General features: G+C 42.9%; 1 protein-coding gene across 4 annotated transcripts in view; it reads left to right on the forward strand.

The window, feature by feature from the left end:
* Positions 1-11,115, forward strand: part of lrp8 (low density lipoprotein receptor-related protein 8, apolipoprotein e receptor) — a 140,416-nt gene extending 129,301 nt beyond the window's left edge. Inside the window, exons 18-19 of one of the 4 annotated variants that reach the window (XM_053881495.1) lie at positions 689-879; positions 3,325-11,113. In XM_053881495.1, coding sequence (XP_053737470.1) covers positions 689-879; positions 3,325-3,363 — 230 coding nt within the window. In that variant the 3' untranslated portion in view covers positions 3,364-11,113. Of the gene's footprint in view, positions 1-688 lie in introns of all 4 variants that reach the window. The other 3 variants (XM_053881501.1, XM_053881480.1, XM_053881489.1) reach the window with 3 other exon arrangements.
* Positions 11,116-18,528: the final 7,413 nt, after the last annotated feature.

The following is an 18,528-nucleotide window of genomic DNA, read 5'->3' on the forward strand; positions in this document are numbered from 1 at the left end:
CGGTCCGAACCCAGTGGCTTATACAGTCACATGGCTAATATATGGATTTTTACAGGCTCAAGAGCGTCATGCTGCGACAATATTGAGCCTGCTTACCTCAAACAGAAGAAAGCACAGGCGCTAAAAATGCGCTGTTTTGCCCGTGTGTCCACAGCATCGCCAACAGAGCTAATCTCCTGGAGCACCGGCGATGAGAAGCAGCAGCTGAGACCAGCTGTGGTGTTGAGACACGCGGGCAAAAACAACACATTTTGAGCGCTTTAATGTAAATAAAAGATGTGACGATTTCATGATTCAAGTTCAGAACCTTGCCAAGTTGGGTCAGTCTCGATGCTGTTCTCAAAACTAGTTTAGAAGTGCTCCCCATGCATTTTTAAACTAGTTATACCATTGATCTTTCTACGACCCAGACAGCACCACTGTACCCGCGGCTTACAGACTGGTGCAGCTCTATTTTCCTTCTTAAATTTAGTGGGTATGGCTAATATTGCAGTGCGCTCCATAGGCTGGAAACTATGCTACTTTCTTTATCTCAAAGTGTGAGCACTGAAAACATGAGCCTGTACTTCAGTAGAGAAAGAGTGACGAGGACTTGTGTGTGCAAGCTTTAAGCGGCGCTCTCTGTCCCTTGGGCTGTGTTAACGCTCCCGCCGTGTGTTGTTGTTGTGTGTGTGTTAAACACATGCAGTCCCTATCCTTGCCACAGTGGTCATCGGCTTGCTCTGCACCGGCGGCTACCTGGTCTGGCGCAACTGGCGCCGCAGGAACACAAAGAGCATGAACTTCGACAACCCGGTGTACCGCAAGACCACGGAGGACGACGACGACGAGATCCACATCGGGCGGCACAGCGACTCCATCGGCCACGTCTATCCAGCAGTGAGTGGCAGTCAGCCCTTCATAGCGCTTCCACTAGGGGGCGGCATCACAGACAGCAACTCTCACTGGTACTCAGGGGCGCCGATGCACACCACCACAAAGTGAAGCTAAATGGTCTGGATTTGTCGGTGAGAAGAGTTTGGGGTTGGAAGCGCCCCTATGTTCATGTTGGCCTGGTGAAGAGAAAGCACAGGCTTGCGCATGCACACACACACACACACACTGCAGTAGTCAGCCTGTCACACCACTTTACCTTCCATCATTGGCCATGACGTACTGCATCAAACGATATATCCCCCCTCACCCAGACACACCCCATCTTTGCGTGTTGTGTTGGTTCTCCTGGTGTTTTTTTTCATTCAAGTCAGGGTATTGGGAACATATCAGCAGAAGTTTGTTGTACTAGGGCTGCAAAATGTCTGGGAAGAATGCTGCGTCCAGCTGAACATCTAAAAACTGGGCAAGTCTTTCGCTGTGGGAGTGAGACCTTGGGGTGACAGATGAAGCACATTGATGTCAAAAACACCCTGATTTGTTTTATGACTAAGTTGTGGATGAACACTGCAATAATATTATTTTCATCGTGGTTATTGTAATATTGCAGCCATGAGTCCATTGAGACACATTCATCAAGCTTCATTTCATACTTGAGTCAACACTGTGATTGGTTTATCAGACACCAGCAATCGAAACCATATGAAGTCCAGAGCTATGACTTGGCTCTTCAGCTGCTGGAGCTCAGCAGCAGTTGTAACAACCTTTTCAGTTCAGAATTTTACCAGACAAATTTAAAGCAGCAATAAAATACAAATAAGATTTCATGAACTTTTGCAGCCCTGGTTTATAGTAACAGTAGCAGATGCATTGAACGTGTGCGACTGGACTAAAAGGAACGTTGGATTGTCTTGATAGAGCAGCACAATTTTCAGAAGTTGCATATTTAAGTGGAGAAAAGCACAGATTTCAACACATATAATACCATTTTTTTAAATGAATTGTCATTGGGGATTCATTTTCAGGAGGATTCTTTGCTGGTTTCAAAAAATGTAATTCTGATTCGATTGGAGCAAAACAATAATCTGAATTCTATAAGGGCAGGTGTAGAACACGTGTTGCTTACGATTTATTTCTTTTTGCTTCAAAGATAGCAATCCAATGAAGAACGGCGGCCAAAATTGGAGGGGGATGGTAGCGTGGCGCTTTGATCGGTTGGCATAGTAACACAGATTTCTTTGTGCTGCTCAGGAGAAAAAGCAGGCGAGGAATTCTGGGTATCACTGGCATGACGACAGGACTACACACACACACAGTCGCAGATGAAAACAGGTCCCCGACGGAGTCATTTACGATTCAAGGTCGAAGTAACAATGGTCCGCCGAGGCGAGACACAAAGAGGCGACTCTCACCAGCTTCCTTCTGTCTGCATCTGCACTTTTGACGAAGGATTCTAATTATTTCCCAAGAAACTTTAGGGATTCAAATTCAATCACACGAGCTTGTTACGCAAACAAACCCCTGCTTTTCCATTTCAATTACTGCGACTAGAAAACAAAATCCAATTCCAACCCGGATTAATTGGAGTTGATTTCAGCCTGAAGTGGATTTTCCTGGACCGACTGATGTTTTCTCTCGTCTGCTCGGTATTGTCACCAGCAGTCAGTCAGCCTCGATAAACTAATGTCTGTATGTAGGCCAGACAACCACAGCTGTCACAAACTTCATGCATTTGCTATGATGAAGCTGAGGACAGAAGTGGAGAGAGAGGCTATCAAAAACTCACGATTGGCATTTCAAGACCACAGACATCCATTTATGTATTTTTTCAGAATATTGCTGTCCCATTTTTATCAGCCTCTTCACCATTGTAGAGGTGGAGAGACTGTTTTCCAGTCTAGTCAGTTCTAGAGTGACCCACTGATGTACATACATCGGTCTCCAATTTTATTTTTCTTTGTGTGTACAATAGTTGCCAAGGAGAATTCTGCAAGTTGGAGATTGGTAATGGCCAAGAATGGCCACCCGATGTGCCCCGCATGTGCACTTTTATTCGCTGTATATGCTGTGTATGATGTGGCCCTGCTTGGCTTTTCTGAGCTGATGATGTCTTCCTCTTTGCCAGTAAAGCCAAGGAATCCTAAATTGACCTAGAGATTTTGGAAACAAATGTTTGCTTTGTCCAGTTTAGCAACTATTGACCCCACATAGCAGTGAAAACAAAAGCACTGAAGTTTGCCCCTTAAATCACCTGTGAAGGTGAAAAGGTTTTGATCAAGCTTTGATGCTGAAAACATCCCAAGAGGCTCAACTAAAATGAGTATATAACTACAGTTAGCAGAAAGCTTCTAGACCTTTGAAGAGGAATCATGGTTGTAGTTTAGTAAATCAGCATTGCCACTGTTCCATTCTGTAATCCATGGTAACAATGTGTTTATCTGCTGTTTGCAGTGTGTGGCACTCAGTCAGGAGGATGATGGTTATCCCTAAAGAGAGGGTGGGGAGTCGCCGCCCCTCCTCTCCCTCCACACCTCCACATTGAGCTGCGGCGGAGAAAGAGAAGGAGTCCTCATTTTGCCTCCCGTTGAGGAGCAGGGAAGACACATACATACCCTAAACCTCCATCTCTTCTCACGTCTGGAGTAACACTACTAGCCTTTACTACCTCTCTTGCCATTAGTTCACTTGTCGCCTTTGCTTTGCTTCTGTTTTCCCTCTGTGGTTTCTTTCTCCTCACTAACCACATGGTGTTGCAAGAATGGCCTGGGTTTTAATTCTGTCTATTTATTTGTGTGTTTCTACCCTAAGTACATGACTGGAACATTTTTGCATGTAGTTCATTGCTGTGCAGACGGACTTGGAAAAACATGGCTTCATGGCAGGAGTGGTAGATCAGATAACATCACGATCACAAAGATCGCAGGCAGCAGCTGATCAATAAGTCCTTCTTGCTTTGGTAATTGTGTTGGTGGCTACCTGCATTCGTCTGCCTTCAAAGGCAAACTGTTGCACAACGACTTTGACAGTACAAAGCTAGAGACCAACAACAAAATGTGGAATGTCATATCTCCATTTCTGTTTACTTCAGTGACATTGCCAGCATTTATGCATGTGATTAGTCGCAGTGGGGAAATTCAACTAATAGCAATATTCTGTAGGACTCTGGAGAAATATGTCCGCAATTTACAGTTTCAGTTTTGGTCACATGTTCTACCATGTGAGTGCAGAGATTAGAAAAAAAAAGCATCTTGCATGTCAGCTGACAACTTCCACTTCCTTTCACCGGGAACCATAAATACCTATGTGGTACTTGACTGAAACACACACTATTGTCACTGAAAACCCAACATACTTCATCCGCAGCCTGTGTCTGCATTGTTTTGATGTTTCATTCAGCTTAAACATGTCTGGAGTGCTTCTGATGGCTTTCAGTTGTGGTCTGCATCCCACCATCACTCCCTTGATCTGGACTCCAAGAACATGCACTTAGACTGTGAAACTTCAGAAAGGACTCACTTGTACCGTGGTCATACTTAAGATCATGACGATGCAGAGTCACCCCTCAGGTTACTCTTATTGTGCCACTCGAGGGCTTTCTGTTTCCTGCACGTTACACTTCAGGACCACGGCCAGTTCATGCCAAGTTCTGCAGCGTAGTATTTAAATGGCAACACTCATCGTTGTAAGGAGACCTCCGCCATGAACATAGATGCTGGCAGTGTGACTACAGACCAAATATCCTGGAGGTGCCCTCAAATTATTTGTGCAGTTCATGAATTTACTCAGGGTTTAGGACATTGTTCCATCAAGATGCCACCATGGCTGAGAAAGTCATCCACAGGAATGAAGCAGGTGGAACAATAGGATGGATGATTGTTCCAACAGTCAGTTTACCCTTATAAAGCCAACTTTTTATGAAGCATTTCTTGGCAAGTGCATCATTTTTTCATCCTTCTTGGCTCAGAACATCCGAACATCATCCTTCTTCTCGGTATCAGCCTCGGCAGAAAAGCCTGACTTACAGTACGTCTCAAGCTAAATTTAGCCAAAGGGGACAGGCGATGTATAAAAGAAAAGAACGGTGTGTTTGGAGGTGATTTTGGGGTGAACGAGCGAGCGCTGCTGTGGTTTTTGAAGCGAATTGCAGGACTTGTGCCACCAGAGGGTTGTGCCCCAGGGCAAAAGTAAAGTGAGGGAGGAAAGGCTTGTGGGTAATCGCTCTGCTCTCGGTGATGTCAGTGAGAGACATGAGTTTCAGTCTATTGTGAATAGCACGTCTTTTCCTTTTAGATTTCTGCTGTTCTTGTTTAACTGTAGGCAACAACATTGCTAATTTGGTCTCAGGAAAGTTCACGCATCTTGGTACAGAAAAGATGATTCCACGGCTTGTTTTCATAAGCAACCAGATTGGACGAAAATGTTATTTCTCAAAAATATAATTAGAACAAAAAGGCAGAAGTCAAGCACTCACTTAGAGTCAGGCACGATCTTATCGTGTCTTATCTTACTAATTTTATTGAACATGAAGCCTGAATTATTTGGCAGCGTGAAAGATTTGTCTTTACAAGTCCCACTCTCATAACTGCACTTGCGACTTTGAGTGTTAGCTAACCAAAAACATTTACCAGGCTTTGTACGTCAATGATCAGTGAGCAACATATTCCCACTTTACCTTTTAATTCGGCAGCTCTGTTCCTAGATTGGACGCACGAAAGAACACTCTGTCGCCCACTGCATGCTGCGCTTGTAAATCTTGCTGAGGATTTTTTTTGTTTTGTGCGAACAGATGAGTTGTATGCCGAACCTTCGGGGCAGTGATCTGTAAGACGGATACAGAGAAAAATGTGTAGACCAGTGTGAAGAGCTGATCTCCTATTGGAGAGCCACAGACTTGCTTCCAGACCACTGACTCTTGATTGAATTCATGCCCAGTGAGTAACACAATCTCAGCGCTAGTTTTAAACAGTGAATAACAAGGAGCTGCTGTGGAAACACGACAAGATTAATGTTGTTGTGGCGGATTAGCAAGATGGTTGTCTGTTAATCTTTGTGGGACAGTTACACCATCTTAAAGTTAGGGGCTGCATGCTTCAGATCAGTAGATGCACATCTGATACGTTTCTGGGAGAATGCTTCCAAAGTGACTGGTTAAATCTGGTCTGTAACTTGCTACGGTCGTAGTGACTTGACTCATTGTAACGGTTAATGGTCTGAAGACTCCACTGAGTTTCTCCATGGATTCAACAGGTGGCAACAACTGACTGAGAAAGGATTGTTGCCCGCTGCTGGAGGGTCAATGACTGAAGCTTGACATGACTGCTTTGTTGAAAGAACAACTGAGCAACTCTTTACTGTTGCAAATATTCCACAAAGGGGTCAGCGTGTGGAATGGCTAATTTCAGACTTTCAGGATTTAGAAGTACAGTTTTCAAAATGATGATAGGAAATAAAGTAGTCTGAAGTCCTTCCCGTGGGTTTGCTTTGTGCCGCTCTGGATTACTGGGTCATGGTGATGTTAAGAGTCCATCGGTGACCTAGGCCCCTAAGACCTCAGTCTTCAGTTTTCACTGGGTTCTCTCACATCTGTGTGTGAGGGTGGGCATCCTGAATGCTGAACTGCAAGACTGCTCTGGATGTCAAATTGTGCATTGCAACACTGCCTCTCCAGAAAAGTCAACACCAGGATTTACCTATGCAAATAGGCACAAGACTCCTAATGGGGTGGGGTTAGGGTCCAGGGGCATATTGGCTAGAAGAAGAATCATTTTAACCCTGGATTGGCCACCACAGAGTCCTGACCTTAACCCCAATGAGAATCTGTGGGAGATGCTGGAGAAGCCTTTGTGCAGTGGTCAGACTCCACCATCATCAATGCAAGGTCTTGGTGAAAGCCTGTTGAAACAATGCCATGGTAAATGTGAGCTGTCATCAATCAGCCAGGCAGCGCATGTCTTCCTATGCAGGTCTCTTGGGTCCTTCAAAGCTTATCAACACCAGTAGGCAGAATTAGGAATCAGTTGCCTTTACATATAAGAGTTTGGAGAAGTGTTGGTGTCTTGCAAAGTTAGGTTTCTCGCTTCTCGCAACGTCACATGTGTCTGCAGGGCTTTACATCATCTTGTGATGCAGGTGTTTCACAAGTTGGAAAATAGAAGAGGGGGTTTATCCAGAACCGTGTGGACCGTAATGTGGCTGGAAAACATCCCAGGATTCCTTCTTTTGGAACTGGCTGAAAGGAAATGATAACTGCCTTGAGGGCATTCGGAATGCTGCTTCGCCTCCATTTTGGAAGTATATTATGAGTCATGCCATGTTTCAGCTCATCTTTGCATGAGGTGTTTTCTACATTTATCCTCCTTCTTGTAAATCATCTGACAGTGTTGGCAGCCTCTCATAGACGAGCTTGCAAACAAACATCGCACAGGTGATGGATAATACTTACATCCCCGCATTCTGGCTGTTCCTTGGAAACTTTTGCTCATTTGAAATTCTAGTGCTCCCACTGGGGAGGAGGAAGCGACTGCCAGATTCTTGGCAGCAAACAGATGCAGGTATTTCTGTGCATGGAAGATAACTGCAGGATTGGTTATTCTTCATGATCTCCTCTCACCGCTCTCAGGCAGAAAGTACTCTTGTTTGAGTGAATTACTCACAGTCAGTGATATGGGTGACTGCATCTGATATGAGGACAGGTAAATTGTCCTATCAGCGCTCCACTTCTGAGAGTCCAGGGAGAGGCAGGGATGAACGAATAGCAGAAAATAACGTTGTCAAAAGACAATTGTCGTAGAAGCTTCCATATACTCCGCCATATCCGTTTACTCGAAAGTAGTAATTTCTCTAAAATAAATTGACTGTTGACAACTTGCTATCAAATACAATCATTCAGTACTGGATGACATTTGGAGGAACAAATGATGTCCAAAGCCTCTGCTTTGTTTGGTTTTAAGTCGATTTTGTTGAGTAGTCAGAGTCTCTGGCAGATTGGGGAAGGACACAAGTTCAATATAGTACTAACAGCTGTTGCTAAACGTTTTTTTACATGGACAAGTTGCACCACAAAATGATGGCTAACTGGAATATGCATCCATCCATCTTCGCCTGCTTATCCTTCTCCAGGTTGCCTTTTCCTGGGCAACATCCACCAGCACCGACTGGGAGATCCCGAGATCCTCGGCCAGTGAAGCGATATAATCTCTAGATATACAACGAGCAGCTCTGCTCCGAGTCTCCCCCGAGTAGCATAGCGTTTCACTCGATCTCTACGGCAGACGCCCGCCACCTGCCAAAAGAAACTCATTTGAGCTGCTTATATCCAAGATCTTATTCTTTCTATCATGAGTCAAAGCACATGACCATAGGCCACTGGCCTTTTGGCTCAGTTCTTTCTCTCTCTCTTGCAGTGCGGTAGAGCAATTACAACTATCCCCCCGCTCCACTGATTCAGTGACCAATCTCTGACTCCCGTGCCCCCTCATGTTTCATGTGAGCATTGCTTTGTCAGATATGCCACAATGGAGTTATGGTTTGAGGGGATGGCTACGTCACAATAGCACATATATACAACCATTTTTCCATCATCTGATTAAATGATATAGAATGAGGGATTAAATATCCGCTGTGTACATGACTCTCATAGACAAGAAAAATTAAAGTTGTAGTGGTAAACATGCACACGGGGTGAGAGTCAGATCGGTTGTATAGCATGACCGACTGAAACGTCCTGAATGAAATTTCATTCTGAACACACCATATTAAAGGATTTAATTCCAGAAGTGTTTATATGAAGCATTTTCATTCAGAGGTGGATTAGTTCCATAGGTCCGTGGAAACGCTGCTAGTGGGAGTCTTCACAGAGCACACTGCTGTATGTGATTGGTGAAATGAAACTCACCTGTGGAAGATATCGCACTCTCCTGCTTGTGCTGTCTCTGTTGAATTAGCAAACTCCATAAAAGTTCAGAGTTGGTTCTTTCCTGTCTCTTTAAGGCCGCTACGTCTTGAAACGTAGTGTTTGATAAGGTTATACAGAATGAAGAACACTAACAGATCTAATATTTTTCCTTTTCTCATTAGTTTCTCTTTCTGAACTGGTCTCCTGATGGTTGACTTCTGTGCTTTTCTGTCCCACTGTTGCTGCTTTTAACCTGAATCTTCTCACATCTCAGCGTTTCACTTCATGCATGATGAGGCTTTGAGTTTCCCTCAGCTTGTTGTTGCTGCTTTTGCTGATATTCCATCCAGGCCTTTGGCAACTGCTGTCAGTCTTTAGTCACACACATTGAGACACACACATAAAGGGGGAAAAATAACCTGGAATCTGACAAATAACAACAAACCCCATGAGCCAGAGGGAATAAACACTCTCCTGACTGTGAACCAGCAAACAAAGGGGAGAAGCATCAACACGAGGAAAAGCTGTGCCCTCAGCTACGGATCTGGACTGTGAAGCGAAACTTTGCTGATTCCACTTGGCGGACTCCACTTGGCGGACGATTATCCCTTTTTCGATCCAGTGACTTTCCTTCACCAAACGTATCAAGCGGGACGGTAATTTTGTGAGTGAGTTGTGGTTGTTTTTCCTTTCCAAAACACTTCCTGTTTCATATTTGATCTTCTAAATGTCTTACTACCTGGAGGTTGGTGTCCACTCATCTGCCGTTTTCTAGCACTGAAATTTGAGATGTTTTTTATTTATATCATTATAAAAGAGGGAGATGTTTTGAAAAAAGAACTACTGATTTTATCATAAAAACGAAACCATCTTTATTTACATGAAGAACAATAATAGGTATACTTCTGAGGGGATTTTGGCATTTGGTTTTGGGCTGCAAAACCGGGGAGACCCTGGACTAGCCATTGGACACTAGTGATGGGTAGTTAAGGTATCATGAAACAGTATTGCAGGGTTGACGAAATTGTCATTAGATGGCGCTCTTTACAAATGATGCAGGTTTCTTTGAATTATTCATTCAAGTTCAAACAATTTATATCACTGAAAATCAGTGTACTGTTTCATGAAACCTCACCGACCCTTCAATACTGTGTCATCCACCCTCATCTACCCATCACTGCCGGACACATATAGACAGACAAGTTCTCTAATCTTTGGAGAATTCTGACTCGTAGAGTGACATCTGTCGGTTTTTGGACTGTGGGAGGAAACCTGAGTGATGGCTTTTTCTCAGGTGCTAAAATGATACAACACTCTCCATCCCTGGTGACTTCTAATACTTCTTATACTTATTATTTTAAGTTTTATGCTGTTATTGTGGTGATTTTTTTTATTGCTCATGCTCTGTTCTCTAACATACGAGTGTCAAGTCAATGGCCATGTTGTCCAAACCAGCTTAACCACTCAGTATTGTTCTCCATGTAAAGGTTGCAAGGCTCCTGCTGTTCTTCTCCATTACTGATCAGTCATTGTCCAGATTTTTTGTTGCACAAACTTTTCAAAAAGCCTTCTGCACTGTGTAAAGAGAAGGGGGAGGAGCAAATACAGGGGCGAAGCCTGAAAGACTACAATGGTTTTGAATTTGTAAATATCTTTTTCATACGGCAAAAAACTTTTTGATAATGTTTTAAATGTAAAAAAGAACAAAAAAAATGTTGTACATAAACCTGGGTGGGTGATGCGAGTGTAGACTAAATATGAATTTATTTGTACACAAGAGCACTGGATTTCTTTACTACTTGATTGTAACTCAAATTAATAATCTGCCAAAGTGTTTTATTCTTTTCTCTCTTTTTGTCTGATCCATTTATTTGTCCTGGTCTTTTAACAGCAATCGCAGATTCTTAGTGATCACGCTCTATTTAATTCCGTTTAATAGATTTGGTTGTTGTGTTTTGTTTTCTTTTGTTTTTTTTTTTAAGTTATAATTTATTGGTGCCTTGTTTTTTTGTGCTCCTGTGAACATTTACTCTCTGTTCTTCTGTGTTCCGTGTCAGGGAGGGGTAGGGGATTTACAGGCGGGTGGACGGGGTTTCTCCAAACTTAGCGTCTTCTGTACTTACATGGATTACCTGTTCTGTATACCAAAATGGTCTCACTCACGTTTTTATGAAATCAAGCTGTTCATAAATATCTCTATATATTGATATATTAAATTTATAAAAATCTGTCCAGCTTTGTGTCCTTCTGTCTGATGTTTTACATAAATGCACTGCCTTTCCTGACCTTTCGACAACACCTCTGCAGCTGCCCATCTGAAGAGATGACAGTAAGTCGTCGGGATGTTTTATGTGTGAAGTGTGAAACTTGCTCTCAGCTGAAGTTGCAGATATTATGTATAATATGCCCCGCGGTTCGAGCGGATTGACAGTTCACTGAAGTTATCATAGCTGGACCGGCAGCTGTGACTGTAGAAGATCCGAGGCCTGACATTGTTCCGCTGCTGCTGATGCTCCTTATTAAAGATTCAAGACCAACACGTCGACCATCTCCTCGGACTGAGCTTGAGTCAAAGTTCACTGTGGCTGAAAATTCATGAGCGGATGAGGGACTTGTAGAGTTCTGGTCAATAAATAAGACTATAAAATATATGGAGTTTAAGAACGATTTAGAGTTAACCTTTCTACCTGCCAAAATTGTCTTTACACCAATGGATGAAATTGGATGTGTATGATGAAAACCTGCTACAAGTGTCCATGACTTTTGGGCATGGAGGATGTCCCAGCAAGGACAATGTAGTATCTAGTGGCCTCTGACAAATATGACACCTCATCTACCTATCAGTTTCCGAAGGACATGCCACCAATCCATCCACAAACAGCAGGAGTTCCAGGTCCCAATGGTGTACAGACTGAAGCCATACAGGCTCCAAAGAACACTGCAGATGTGGAATTGGTCCAAATAGGTTTGGGCAAAATGCAACATTGCAAAGACATGGCAAAGGGCAGTTTGCATCTTAAGAGCCTAAGAGGAAAACTCCTCATACATCATTTCCCAAACTGAATGCAGAAGGTAAGATTTGGCCCAAACACAGGCCTTTACTGTTTACAGAACCACTGTATGGTCTTCCTAATCTGCCCAATGCCTGCAGGTCATTGCCTCATGAGGTGCTGTGGCCTGTCTCCCAAGATCCAGCACCGATGATGCATGATCTCATGATGGACCTGGTGTGCAGAAGGAGCGTCTATGGAGCTCCTCAGACTCCAGCAAGGAGAAACAAGCTTACTAGATAGGACCTGGATGTGGGTCCCGAAGTGCTTGTGTAACGAAAATATGGGAATTTGCATCAGATGATGACAAGTGAAGAACAAATGACAGCAAAGTTTCAGCACAGCATTGAAATTCTGTTTTTAATCCAGCTATTATCGTCCATACCATCCATACACTGCGACAGCCCTTGTGGATACTGAGACTGATTCAGACTCTGTGGGTAAATGGATCTGTGTAGAAGCTTCCATTAAGTTGGCACCAAGACAGCTTTGTGTTTTAGATGGATTAAACGAACAAACCCCCAAACATACATTCACTATGGAACTTCAACTTCAAACAAAGGCTGTAGTTTTCCTCTCTACGGATTGTACGTCAGCGTCACTCTTCCCATCTGTCTGTGTGTGCAAGTGTCTAGGTGCGGGCTGGCAGGCTTCCCACACACTCAAACACACGAGGGGACAAGTTGATGGGCAAAGTGCCATTAGCAGATAATAGCAGCTAAAAGTCTTCATACTAATGAGGCTCCAGGCAAAACCACAGAGACGTTTTGCATTCAAATGCTGAGCACATCAGTCGGTCTTCTTATGGATGGCATCTTCTTCTCTGGTGTTTTCACGTGATGTCCACTTAGCATGACAAAAGAGGGTGAGTGCTAATCACAGAGATTCAGATATGGAGGCAATGTGTGTGTGTGTGTGACGGTGCACACAGCGGTTTTATATCAGAGTAATTGGTTGACACAGCAGCCCAGTGTGAGTTGAGCATGAGGACATCTATACACAGCACACGGTGGTGACGCTGGTAATGGGCAAACTGTTGTTGGGCTTATTTCCCTGCTGAATGGTATCTATGGAACACAGAGGCTCTCCACCACCAGGATGATAAATACATCTGCGATGCAATTACGCCACATAGTCTGCATCAGATAGTTCGCCTGCTGGGGAAATTAGCTTGATTGAATTATTCTAACCGGAGGGAAAGAGTAACTCGTACCAATACTTTTTACTTCTGAAGTACTTCTTATTTATCTTAGCATGCAAGCAAAGGTGAGGTGCAGGTTCAGTCGGCATTCATTCAGAGACACGGCAGCAGATACCTCCAGCGAGGAAACTGTCACGTTCTGCAGTCTGTGCTTTTATTTTGTTAACCCCTTGTAGTTTCCTTTTCCTTTGTCCCATCTAGCTTAATGGCAGCGCAGCTGGAGATCATCCCGTCATCAACTCCTGTGAATATCACCTCGCGACCTCCAGATTGCTGGCTGCTAGATGGTCACTTTGTGTCATTTGGTAAATCTCCCACGACTTAACCTTCCTTGTTGTTGTTCTGAATTTTTCTAGATTCCTGCGCGCACTTGAATCTCTTCAGCTGCTTCCTGAGTTTCACTTTCTCCTCTTGCTCCGCTTCTGTTTTTATCTCCTCAATTCTCTCGCCAGACCACATGTGAGTGTTCTTAAACTCACTTTTCATTTGTCGATTGTGTAGATTTTTGCCTTCGTGTGAGTTTGAGTCTTCTCCTCCACGTTGCGCTTTTAGTTGATTGGACCTCGTGAGTTTGTATCCGAGTGTGTTTGAGTTCTCCCTGTTTTTGAAGGTTGAAACTAATTCACCTCTCTTTTGTTGCAGATTTTTCCCTAGTCCCTCTGTGTATTTCCCTGTCTTCGTCTTCTGTATTTATTGTGAATTTTGTATTAAATTTATTAATTTAATCTCGTGTCCGTGCCTTCTGTCAGCCTGCAGTCATCTGCACCTGGGTCACTTCTTAGGCAATTATGACAGAAACCGCCCAAGACCAGACTGTAGCAACACAATGCCAGTCATGTGAGCACTATGCCATGGCAGTTGCCCAGTCATGCACACTTGGAAAAGGTCTTTATATTTGCCTTATGTGAATTTGAGTGCTGTTTCCTCCACCTGCATCCTCAGTCTTCTTCATCCCAGAGAGAACGGCATCATCTACAGTCATTATCCCCTGACTTGTGGATGGATCACAAAACTACATGTGCATGTTGTTGGCGCCACTTGTGTGTGAGTAAAACGGTGGCGTGTTCACGTAATTACTGCAGATGGAAACACAGACAACCATCCATTCTGGAGCAGCCATCTGTTTCCTGCACAAAGAGTTGAAGTTCCAGCCCGTTTGAAACGGTCCATCATTGTTTTGGTAACACGTCACGCCAGTGTGTGTGTGTGAAGGACTGTTGAGGTTGAAGTGAAGGCTGAACTCAACCTCAGACTTTGTTTCCCTCGAGAAAAATCCAATCAATGACTGTCACAAGCCATTTGTTTACTGATAGAATCAGACTGAGATTTAAAGATGCAGAAGCCTGCAGCTGGAGGGTCCATCATTGAAAAACCTGAGATGAATACCAGGCAGTGTGTTTATGCTGCAGATCCAAAGATTCCGGAAGTGCAGCACCATCAAATAAGGCTTTATGTCGCCCGCCAACACACATGATGACGCAACTGTTTTATGTCATTTATCAGCATTGTTTGGGAGATCATGGAGGTGGAGAAGGGAGACCTCTGCCAGGTATGGAATGCAGGTGTGAGGAGCGTTGACAGTTGGTGCCTCTGCCAGACCAGGATGCCTATTTCCAAACTGGATAATATGAGGATCCTAGGAGCCAATCGGGCATGGAGTAATACTTATTGGTTACAGCGTCTCACCTCGGTCCATTTCTGCTTGTGTGTTTTGTCACCAGTCTTCACAATTTTAAACCTCAAAGACTTCAAAATAGCTGGTTTGGTTCAGAGTCCTGGTTTAGCCATATATTTTGGATGGTTATGTTAAGGGTGAGAGCCAGGGAAATTGTGGAAGTCAATGAAATGTCCCCACAAAACGTCAAAACATAACGTGTGTGGGTATGTTTTGCCATACTTCCAAGTCCAAGTCCTTGTGAAGACATCCTGCGTGTGAGGGCATTTTGGCCGGCCCTCACAAGGCTTAGGGCAGACCTGGGCATGGTGTGGCCCTTTTCCCTGTGTTTTTGTGGCCCTCGTGAGGTCAGACTAAAACTATACAAGTCGTCAGTTTTTTTTGTTTTTATTATTTTTTGTTCTATTTTTTATCCTGTTTCCGTTTTAGCCAGTACTGGTTCAACAGTAAATACAACACATTCATCACTAAAATGTAGTTCCTTCTTTTCATTTATTATTTTAGAACTTTCCTCAAAATTCAAAGAAATTCAAAATATATTTTGAAACAAATCCCCTTTTTATCTTAGGCGTTTGGTCCATAGTTTTATTATGATTTATATTCAAATAAGATGCAAGTAAAATAATGAAATAAATTGTCTTTGTTACTTAAAATTTTCCTTTGGCGCAGCCAGCCCTTTAGGAAATTTAACTGCCCACATCTGGTTTAGAGGGTTAAAACGTCAGTCAAAGTAGTTATTATCATTGGGCACAAGTTTGGTTCAGAGGCCTGGTTAAGGTTAGTTTTGGATGGTTAAGTTAAGGCTGAGTGGCTGAAAACATAAATCAATATGAGGTCCTCACAAAAACAGCAAAACAAATGTGCATGCGTGTGTGTGAGATCTGGCATCGGCTCGGCTCTTTATTTTTGCAAACACAATTATTTTCTGATACATGGCTGATTTCCTCATGGAAGTAGAGGTTATTTATTTATGGGTTTACTGGTGTAATATAGATAATATAGATGATTTGTGTCTTCTCTGCCCTCACCTCAGCCGTTATTTTTAAGCCATCCACTGACAGCTCATCTAATTTTTCATCTGCCCGCCCTTGTTCAATGAGCGTGTCTAGCACGTCTGGTTGAGGGAGGTGTTTTGTTCCAAAGCAACTGTAGACAGGATCCTCTCTTCCAGCCTGCAGTTGTGGCCAGGGCCTCTTTTACCCTCCAGGTGGCGCTCCGGAGCAGCGATTCTGATATACTGTAACGTAGACCTACACGACATCTCCAAGATCCACACAAGGATTTATGTTGCAAAAACCAAGCCCTCAAACAGAAGCTTTGACAAAGGTTGTTGTTTTCTTGCATTTTGCTCCAGCTTCTTTGCGCTTTCAAGAATGTGAATACGAAGAAATCTGTGCCTTTGTTGTCTCACTATATTGCTGTCTCATCCCTGCCTGACGTCTTTGCCACTCATGATGCGATAAGGTGATCAGAAAGGTTCAGGGAGAGGAGGAAAGGTCAGACAAATGTGGTTGTTGCAAGAAATAATAGTTACTGAACGTAACTTCAGTTCTATGAATACGGGCTTCGCTCAGCCAACATTTTGCCTTTCTTGCTCTTGTACAACCAAAATGGATGCATTCAAAGAGGTGATGTCCAAGCGCCACGTCTCTTTATCTCAGTCTAGCAGCTTGAAAGCTGTCACTTCAGAGTAGTGCATGTTCTGCTACTATGGGTGAGCTGTTGAAAACATGAACATAAAATTATGAGCTCCAAATGCACCATTCATTTTGCTTGCCATGTGGTTTGATGTAAGCATATGGCAAACCTTCTTCTCTGTCTTTGCAAGCGCATCACAGTGCCGCCTATATGTCTGGCATGGATACTACATTCTTCTCAGTGATTTCAGGTGGACACTGATTTTTATTTTAAAGAGACTGGGTAGGAAAATATGGATATTGATGTCTTTAAAGATGACAGGGAAGGTTGTTTTCAATGACGATTATTTCATAATAGCCAGAAGATTTCCATGTTCAATGTTTTGTTTTAGGTGTATGCATGTACTTTTTTTAAGAGGAGCACACTTGTATTTGTTCATCTGAATCGGAAGGACAATGGCCACTAAAATGGTTTGATTGGAAAAAAAAAAAAGAATTCAGCTGTTTACAAGAGGTTTAATACGGATGTAAAAACAACAGCACCTACAACGTGCTTTTCAAATAGATGAACCGTGATTCTCACAGTGCTCTCTGTCTCAGACGCACAACAGTACAGAACAGATGAAAGTCAAAAGTGCCCAATAAATGCGACCACGTTTTCTTTCCTGGTTCTTTTTCTGAAGCCTGTGCAGCAGCTATTGACCCGTGCTGATGTGGCTGTTCTGCAGCACTTTCCACAAAGTCACACTTTCAAATTTGTCCATAATAAAGTGCCAAAACACTTGAAGTGGTTACACTTCATCGCTGACATTTTATTGAGCCTTCAGCTGAGTGTGCAGCTTGATTGATTGCTGGAATTCGCTCCTCTCTGCCACCCAACAAAGATTGTCCCCGAGTGGGTTTATTTGGTTTCTCTCAGCCAAGCCAAATGCGAATGAAAAGCGTTTCACTTTGGAAAGTGGAAAGAGTTCTGTGGCGTCGCGAGTCAACAAATCCCAGATAGCTGGAGCACAATGACAAGATTGACAAGGTTTACAAATGCTTCCTCTGAAACATTCCATTGTGCCACTTGAAAGGCCTTCGCTGGACAACAACGTCACTTAGCCGGTTCATCTCAAAACCACCATCAGAACAATCACAGCAACCTAAAGAAAAACCTAAACAGCAGACATATACAACTTCTACCGGAGCCTGGGGCTTTTGTCATTGTTCTCAGCCTTCAACATCCACCCAACTTGTAATAGCACACACCACATCATGTCATTTCTACATCACAACACGTGAAAAAACTAGTGCTGTCATTTTAACGCGTTAATTCGATGAATTAAATACGCCACAATTTAACGCAATTAATTATGAGTTCTTCATTTTGCCTGATTTAGAGGCGTGTTATACTTCTGTTATTCATTTTTGAATTGCTATATTGAGCTTAAGTGCCTATTTGAGACAACCTTATTTTATTTCAGAATTTTATTTATTTAACTGAATCGCTGTATTTGTGTTACATTTTTGAAAACAGCCTTATTTCATTTATTTAACTGAATCGTATTTGTGTTACATTTTTTAAAACAGCCTTATTACATTTATTTAACTGAATCGCTGTATTTGTATAAAATTTTTGAAGACAGCTGTATTTTATTTATTTAACTGTATTGCTGCATTTGATTGACATTTTTGAACAATGCACCTGGCCTACCTGGTTTGCGGATGTGCTTGACCTTAACTTTTGCATTTCATTTATGAAGCACAGTTCACTAGTAAAAAATTGGATTTCAAATCTTCTCTTCTTACTGTATTCAATTGACTCGTCATGCACTACAATTTTTTAATATCCTAGAATTCAAATTCTTTATCAGGAGACCTTTAGCAGATATGACGTAAAAATGCAATTACAAAATCCTGTAATTAATTGGATTATTATTTTTAATCGACTGACACCCCTAGAAAAAAACCCATTCAAACTCATGTAATTCAAGCCTTATATGCCCTTCTGCTTTGGTGTGGGCTACTGGCGACCTGGTGGCCTGTTATGCTATTGAGTCAGGTTCATGTCAACGGAAGAATGAGGCGCTGTCATCGATGTAAAACAATGTTCCAAACACAGTCGACTGAATGCGACGGGAGGGTGGACACTCCCCAACTACAGTGTCATGTCTCCCTCTTCCGGACATTGATGTTACTGCTTCAAAAATAACCCA

This window comes from Synchiropus splendidus, chromosome 1 (genome assembly GCF_027744825.2).
Source record: "Synchiropus splendidus isolate RoL2022-P1 chromosome 1, RoL_Sspl_1.0, whole genome shotgun sequence".
NCBI lineage: Eukaryota > Metazoa > Chordata > Actinopteri > Syngnathiformes > Callionymidae > Synchiropus > Synchiropus splendidus.